This window comes from Balaenoptera acutorostrata, chromosome 4, assembly GCF_949987535.1.
Source record: "Balaenoptera acutorostrata chromosome 4, mBalAcu1.1, whole genome shotgun sequence".
Lineage (NCBI taxonomy): Eukaryota > Metazoa > Chordata > Mammalia > Artiodactyla > Balaenopteridae > Balaenoptera > Balaenoptera acutorostrata.
The window spans coordinates 11,693,426-11,701,248 of record NC_080067.1 but is presented as its reverse complement, the minus strand read 5'-3'; the positions used below and the strand labels follow the sequence as shown (position 1 = coordinate 11,701,248).

Genomic DNA, 7,823 nt, shown 5'->3' with positions numbered 1-7,823 from the left:
TGCCTGGGGAAGCCGCATCCACATGAGGCAGTGCTGGGCTGTGGCCAGCTGCGGGGCTGGGTGGGGGGGTCCCTAGTTGGGCCCAGATCTGGGGGCCACCCCCAAAGAACAGGCCCACTTCCCTGCTCTGTGGTTCCCAGGCCCGGGGAGCCCCGGCCAGCTGCCGGGTGAGAATGCCCGCATTTCCAGAGGTCAGAGGAGCCAAGAGGCCTATGCCCCAGATGCCCCCAGCGGACGGGAGCAAACTCCAACAGTCTGTGTGCCTAACAGTGCAAAGCCAAGTCCACGATATTCGGAAGGGAGGGCCCCGCAGGCCGGCGGTCTGGCCGGAGGGTCGCGATGGGCGTGTGGAGGAGGCCCGGTACTCGGGGTTAAGACAGGATGCAGTGGTCCTAGGTTCTTCCAGTCGGACTGCGTTAAAAGCACATCTTAGCAGCAAGAGTTTGTCCTTGTTTCTGTTGCATGAAGGTGGTGGAAACCGGACCAGGACGGGGCGAGGTCAGTCTGCCGAGGGTGGAGAAGCTGCTGCCAGTTCCGTGGGTGCAGCCGCCTCCTCCCGGCGGCCCTCAGGTGAAGTAGCGACAGGGCGTGGAGTCGATGTAGCAGTACGGGGTGCACCGCAGGTCTCCGTATGACCTGAGGGGGCAGACACGGGGCAGTGGGCAGGAGCCCCAAGGACACAGCCACGTTCTCAAAGGCCGCCTCTTGGGACTCTGGTCAAACCTTATCCGAGAGCCGCCCTACTGCCACCCTCCTAAGGGCGAGGGGCTCCAAGGTGAGGGGCTTGGGGCAGCTGAGTCCAGGCCTCTGGGGCTTCTTCCCTTGAGTCCATCTGAGGGATCTGGGGGAAAGGGGTTGGTAGGTAGCCTGGCTCTGCACGCAGCCCCTCAGAGAGAATTGGCCCTTTCTCCAGCGCTGTCCAGTAGACCACACGGCACTATTTCTGTGGCAGCCACTGGCCATATGTGGCTATTGAACTCTTGAAATAAGGTTAGTGTGAATGAAGAGTCGGATATTTAACTTTATTTAAATAGCTACATGTGGCCGAGGGCTACCATATTGGAGAGCACAGGCTACACATCTGTAAGCCCAAGCGCTAACTCCGAGACTGTGTTGTATTGATACACCATGCCCACATTCGCAAGCATCCCCTGAGGCTTCTCGGGATTAAGAGAGTAACCACAGAGAGCAGGGGGTAAACCCTGGGCTCCACGTGTCCCTGAACCCCAGGTCCGATTGTCTACACCCAGTGGTCTCCTTCCGCCAACCCTTTGGCAGGGGCCTGGCAGGAGCCTCTCTACTGCAGGGAGGGGCAGTGCACACAGACACACAGATGCAGTGGGGTCCTGGCCCAGCCTACAGTGCTTGGAGTTTGGGGTTTGAGCTCCCCCAGCCTGGTTTAGATTTGTTGCTCTGCGTTTGGGGGTGGACATTGAGGAGACCCCCTTGGAAGAGAGAGACAGGCCTTGTGTCTGTCCCCCAGCCCTGCCGAGGGCCTGGATCCAAGCCTACAGAGGAGTGGGGCGGAGGGAACGGCTGGACAGATGGACTCCTGAGGAACCAGGGATCCACTCTGGGGCCAAGGGAGAAGCAGGATGTGGACTGGGAGAGGAGCGGCCTCCCTACCTTCCCTACAAGCTACGCAACTCTGGTCCTGTGAGGACTGGGGGAACGGAGCCCAGGAGACCCCATTCTGGGCATGGGATCGTGCCTCACAGGGCAGAGGCCCTCAGCGGGCTTGGGAGATGTCCTCGTGGAGGCCAGGACACTCAGGATACTGAGCCACGTGAACACCCACTGAGGGGTCTCAGAAACAACTGCAGGGGGTGCTTGAAGGGAAGACTACATTCCTGGGGTTTTCTGGGAGGAGCTTGGAGCCACCGAAGTTAGATACTAAGGCTGGTGGGATCTCATGTGTACCCACAGGCCTGCCTGGTGGTTCCAGAGAATTCAGGTTACAGATGCTTAGATTCTCTGAAATGCCCGGATACCTCCCCCCTCCACTGGCCCCCATCCCGGGCAGGCCCTCTCCCAGGAGACCAGGGTGGTCACGGGAGCAACGGGGGATGCAGCTGCTCATCCAGGGGCCACAGTGAGCTGCAGCCCGGGGCCCAGGCGGAGCTGGGGGCAGGCGACTGCTCTGAGTGGCATGTGGGTTTCTGTGTTTAGCACTGTCCCCCCACGAGAGCAGGGACCATGCATGTGTTCTGTGTCACCATACCTCAGAGTCCAGAAAGCCCCAGGAACACAGGAGGCATTCAGGAATATTTGTGAAGGAAAGAGGAGTAGGCAGGAGGGAGGGAGGCCGGGGTGTGGTCACAGCCCGCGAGGTGGTCCCTACCCGGGGAGATAGGTCTCGCAGGTCAGGTGGCCGAAGTCAGAGCCGTCACAGTCCTCCACGCCCCTGTGCCGGTGACCATCTCCACAGTAGGCCCGGCGACAGCCTGAGGGGACACAGGAGGTGAAGCCCTGAGAGGGGGGTGGGGGACAGCCTGACGGGACCATGTGGCCTGAAGGAGCCCCCCCCCCATCCCACAGAGCCTGAACCCTCCTGCAGGGATGTCCACAAAGCTTCAGACCCCAATGCCACGGGAGGACAGTTTCCGTCGCAGGACCACCGTGGATTCCCGCGAGGTAAGGGTAGGGAGACGGGGAGCACCGGGCACGTCACAGCCTTGGTGGCACTTGTCTGTCTGCAGGGAGCTTCCTGCGTCCCTCGGGAGCCAGACCGTCTTCCATGGGGTCTCTGCTCTCACACCAGGGGAGGGGCCAGGAGTATGAACCCACCCTCATTTTTATAGGGCTTTGAGACCCTATTAGTTCCTTCCTGCTGTGTCACCTCCACGAGAGGCAGGGGGACTCCAGGCAGAGCCAGCATCCTAGGAATCACCGCCCAGGAACTGTCGCGGGAAGTGCAGCTACGCGGAGAGAACCAGTCGCTTCATCCCGCGCCTGCCCCTGTGTGCTCTCGTCCTCCTCTGAGCTCCTTGCTGGCGAGGAACCCGCCTTTGCACCTACATGCCCCCAGCCCCGGCTTCTCACAGCAGGACTTTAAAAATAATGCAGTGAAGGGATGTCGAGCCCTCACGGCACCCAGACAGTCCATGCACACGTCAGCTCTCAGAATCTCACAGAATCTAAAGGCTTGAGCGTTCCGTGCGGTCGTACCCATTTTTCAGTTGGGGAAAGTGAGGCCCTCCATCACCCCACTCACTGTGTAGCCTCCTCTCTGAGCCTGAGGGTGATTCAGTGGCTTCCAGAGCCTGCGTCCGAACTCTATCTGAATCTAAAGCTCATGCTTTCCACCTCACCTCCTGCTTTTGTCACTTGATTTTTTTAAAAAAAAAAAGAAGAAGAAAGAAAAGCGACGCTTCAGCCCTATGCTGCCTGCCTGTCCCGGTAGCATCCATAAGCCTGAAGGTAGCCCAGCCGCCCGATCCCCCAAAACAGAGTTCTGCTATGAGGACTCTGTCTGCTAAAAGTGAGTCCTGATTCAGATTCTTGCCTTCTCCCGTCTGCCTCTCAGTCCTGCATCACCTTTATCTTTGATAAGAATTCGGATTAGAACGTGGGTTTCGCCAAGAAGTAGGATTCAAAAGAAAGGGAGGGCCCGGTGGCTTCTCTGGGGCCAAGATCCTTGACAGCAACCCCATCGCCATGCTTGGACGGTGGGAGGGCTCACGTTTGGCCTGAGTGGGGAGGGTCGTCCCCCCAGCAGCCCAGCTCTGACTCTAGAACTGTCCCAAACCAGCACAGCTGGTGTCCGGGGCTTGGCCTGACCCCACCCGGCGGCGGTTCAAGCTGGGGCCACTCACGGATGCAGTCGTCACCCACATCGCCGTTCCCGTCATCACACTCCTCCCCCGGCTGCAGGACCCCGTCCCCGCACGAGCCGCGGTGGTCTACGGGGTAGTCCACAGGGTAGAAAGGCGTCAGCTGGCCAGAGAAACACAGCACGGTTACTGGTACTGTGGGACAGGTAGCCGGGCACCGGGGACAGAGGCTCTGGGCGGGGGCAGGGCAGTGGGGGAAGGGCACTCCTCCCCTGTAGCCAGAGCTCTGTGGTTGGCAGGAAGGCTGTGCGGGGCTGGGAGCCTGTCTGGAGCCTTGGCCCAGAGCAGAGCTCCATGTGGGGAGCCGGGGCATGGAGAGCTCTCAGAGGCGGGCTGAGGGAGGGCGCTCAGACTTCCACGGAAAGCTCTGCGCCAGGCCTCTCCTTCCTTTGGAGATGCGTCCCTCTGCTGACGGGGTGTGTGCTGAGTGCCCAGTACCTGGATGGGGAGCCAGCCAAGGCTGTCCTTGAAGTACAGAGACCTCTGGTCTCTGCGGAAGGCAATGGCATTTTGGGTGTTCAATCTCTCAAGCTCCTCCTGGTTGTTGACCACAAATATCTGCCAGAGGAAACATTGGTGAGGATTCCAGGAAACACTTCTACGGAGGGCGGGGGAAGAGCCAGAGGAGGAAACAGTCCCTGACCTTGGGCTGGTGATCAGTGAGAAGGGGGGTTTGCTTTTACACTCCTGCATCCCTCCTGAAGTGGGGACCAATGTCTTGATTCCCACATCTTCCCAATCCAGTTCCTAACGTCTGAGTTTGAAATAAAAATATCTACCATGGTTTAAAATTTATAACATTTAAAATGTTACAAAGACTTGGGGACTTCCCTGGTGGTCCAGTGGTTAAGAATCTGCCTTCCAATGCAGGGGACGCAGGTTTGATCCCTGTTTGGGGAACTAGGATCCCACATGCTGTGGGGCAACTAAGCCTGCACGCCGCAACGAAGATCCCGTGTGCCGCAACGAAGATCCCGCGTGCCGCAACTAAGACTCGACACGGCCAAATGAATAAATAAATGTTTTTTAAAAAATGTTACAAAGACATAAATAAAAAGGTGATGTCATCTAATCAAGTAATTCAACATCTGGAAATGATTCTTAACAAAAATCCTATACTCAAAGTGTTCATTACAGTGTTATTTATATCAGGGAAAAGCTTGGGAGCACCTGATACATATCTGACAATTGGGCTCTGGTTAAATAAAGCACAGCACAGCCACATGATGGACAGAGTATTACGTACCCATTCAAATTATGAATTGCTGTCCAGGTTTACTTTAAAATAATCTAGGGTAGGCAGACTGTTGTGAGTAAGCATAAAAAGGAAACAAGATTAGCTGGGAGTTGATAATTGTTGAACTTAGGTAAAGAGTACAAAGAGGTTCCTTACACTATTTGTTCTGCTTTTGTATTTATTTGAAGTTTTCTATATATTTTTTTTTCTTAAAAAAGACAAAGAAGGGAATTCCCTGGCAGTCCAGTGGTTAGGACTCCGCGCTCTCACTGCCAAGGCCTGGGTTCAATCCCTGGTCAGGGAACTAAGATCCTGCAAGACGTACAGCACAGCCAAAAAAAAAAAAAGACAAAGAAATACTCCAAAATAGACCTGCAACCTTGGTTTTCTTCTTTTGATTTTCCCTTATTTTCCAATTTCCTATAACGAGCTTATGCCCAGTATAACGGAGGAAATAAGTTTTACTAAAAGGCTTTTACACAGCCCGGGGAGCATCAGTCATGTGAAGAGTCCTGAGGGATGACCACCCCAGATTCCACCCAGAAGAGCCTTACCACAGGAACTCGTGGGGAACTGGGCCCATATGCAGACTCCCCGTAGGAAGGGTTATTCACATTCATGGGAGGGCCACAAAGACATCTTCCTGGAGGCCCGGGAAATCCTCTTTCCCCTTTGGGTCCCATTACAAGGTGTCCTAGGAAGCAACAGACTGCTGTTACTAGCAAAGGAAGAGAAAACCAAACAGCCCAGGGAGGTGTCAGCAACCTTCACGACAGAAAGAAGTTTGACCTCCACAGTGTTTCAGGGAGGCCTGGAGGAGAGGTCCAGAGAGACATTTCTGGTCCAAGGTGTGGGTCCCTTAGCCACACTGGGTGTGGCAGCACCTTTCCCAACCCTCTTCCTCCCTTCCCTCTCTCTATACTTTAGAGACCAGACGGGCATTCTACTTCCCAGACCCCCTTGCTCCTGGAGTTGACCATGTGCCACAGTGTCAGCCAATGAAAATCCGTGGCGGGAGAAGGGTGAGTGTCTAGGGAAGTCTATCCTGATAAGGGAGAAGCATAGCTGGAGGGAGACACAGCTTCCTCCTTCTTCCTGTCTGGAAGACAGACAAGATGTCTGGTGCTGCAGCAGCCATACTGCAACAATGAAGTAACAAGTGTGAGAAGAGAAGCCAGATTGCAGGGAAGACCAGGGCGTCATGGGGCCTGGAGCCCTGAGAGCAAGACCTAGAGGCTGAACCAAAGCCAGCCTCTGTCCACCTCTGGACTTCTTTGTTGTAGGAGGGAAACAATCCCTATTTATGTTTAGACCATTATCAATGGGGACTTCTTCCAGATGAGTGCATTGATGGCTGATAACTTTCATTATTTTTTTACTCATTTTATTTTGATCTTATATATAGGAATTTAACAAAGGGATTTCTGAATGTGGGTTTCTTTGATTTCTTCTGGAAGAAATGGAACGTTTGAAAATGCTCAGCCTATTTGTTCTTACCTGATGCTGAAAAAAGTGTCCGGAAAAGATATGATCAGGAAATTCACTCCCTGAAAGGTGGGAGGCCTACTAGGGTAGTAGTTCTCACCTTGACCTGTAAAGGCCCTGATGCCCAGGCCACACTCCAGACCAATTCCATCAGGACGGCTGAGAATGGAACACAGGCATCTGTGCTTTTCAAAGCTCTCACGAGTGAGCACCGAGGTTGAGAGCCGTTGGTCTCGGGAAATGGTCTTTGCACAAAACCCCCCACCAGACTATCCTCCTCTTCACCCACCATCCCTCCCTTCCCAGGCGCCTCCTGGCTCACTCCTGATCGGGGTTCATACATCACTTCCTCAGGGAAGCCTTTCTGAAGCCTCACACTCCATCCTGTTCACACTGAGTACAGTTTCTTAGTTCCCCTGGCCTTTTCCTCCTGGCACTTATCTCTGTGATTCTATTCACTGTGAGATTATCCAGGCCAGCTGGATCTCCCCCAGGAGAATGTCAGCTCCACAAAGGCAGGTGGGTGCCTGTTTTCACTCACCAGGACGTGGCACAAAGTAGGGGCAGAGTACATGTTTGATAACTGAATGAATGAATGAATGCAGACTAACTGGAAAGGGAAGGTCTTCAGAAAAGACTAGAGGTCCCACTCCGGCTGGCAGAAAAGTGCTAGAGCCAGAGCCACCAACAGGGAGAGAAGAAAGAGAGGAAAAGATGGGCACCGAAAACAGAAATAAGTAAGTACCCCTCCTGCTGGGAAAATAAGGGGGAGCTTGGAGATCAGCCAGTCATTGGTTTCAGGTTGTATTACTGTATCGAGGGCAGTCAGCAGTTGGGGACATGGTTTGCAGATCCCACAAGGGTGGGGAAAAAATGACCCCGGGGAGAGAGGTCTGGTCAGAACCCCGAGGAAGCAGCTGCAGCTGGAGGAGGAGACCCCAGCGGGAATGCCCACACCCTGAGCCTTCCTGAGCCGGTGGACAGACATGTCCAAGATGGGAATGCTGCCAGCCTGCCGGGAAGGGAGGCTTGCCAGCATCTTAACCAAGTTATGGTCGCTCGTTCTAACAAGAAATACAAATACAATCTGGGAGGAACGCCAGTCTCATGCTTGGAGGGACAGAGACCCCACCAGCTCAGGAATGTTCTGGGGAGTTAACCAAGGACGAGAGAGCATGGGAGCCGCCTTCCAGCAGGCTCTGTGACCGCCAACTTCTCCTCCAGAACCACAGCCTCAGAGAGACTCAGGAGTTTGTCCCATTATCCAG

General features: G+C 54.8%; 1 protein-coding gene across 1 annotated transcript in view; it reads right to left on the bottom strand.

The window, feature by feature from the left end:
• Positions 1-216: 216 nt before the first annotated feature.
• COLQ (collagen like tail subunit of asymmetric acetylcholinesterase) overlaps positions 217-7,823 on the bottom strand; it is a 72,035-nt gene continuing 64,428 nt past the window's right edge. Inside the window, exons 13-17 of the mRNA XM_007167000.2 lie at positions 5,625-5,764; positions 4,272-4,391; positions 3,816-3,936; positions 2,342-2,444; positions 217-636 (exon numbers count right to left, since the gene is read on the bottom strand). Of these exons, the coding sequence (XP_007167062.2) occupies positions 567-636; positions 2,342-2,444; positions 3,816-3,936; positions 4,272-4,391; positions 5,625-5,764 (554 nt within the window). The 3' untranslated portion in view covers positions 217-566. The remainder of the gene's footprint in view (positions 637-2,341; positions 2,445-3,815; positions 3,937-4,271; positions 4,392-5,624; positions 5,765-7,823) is intronic.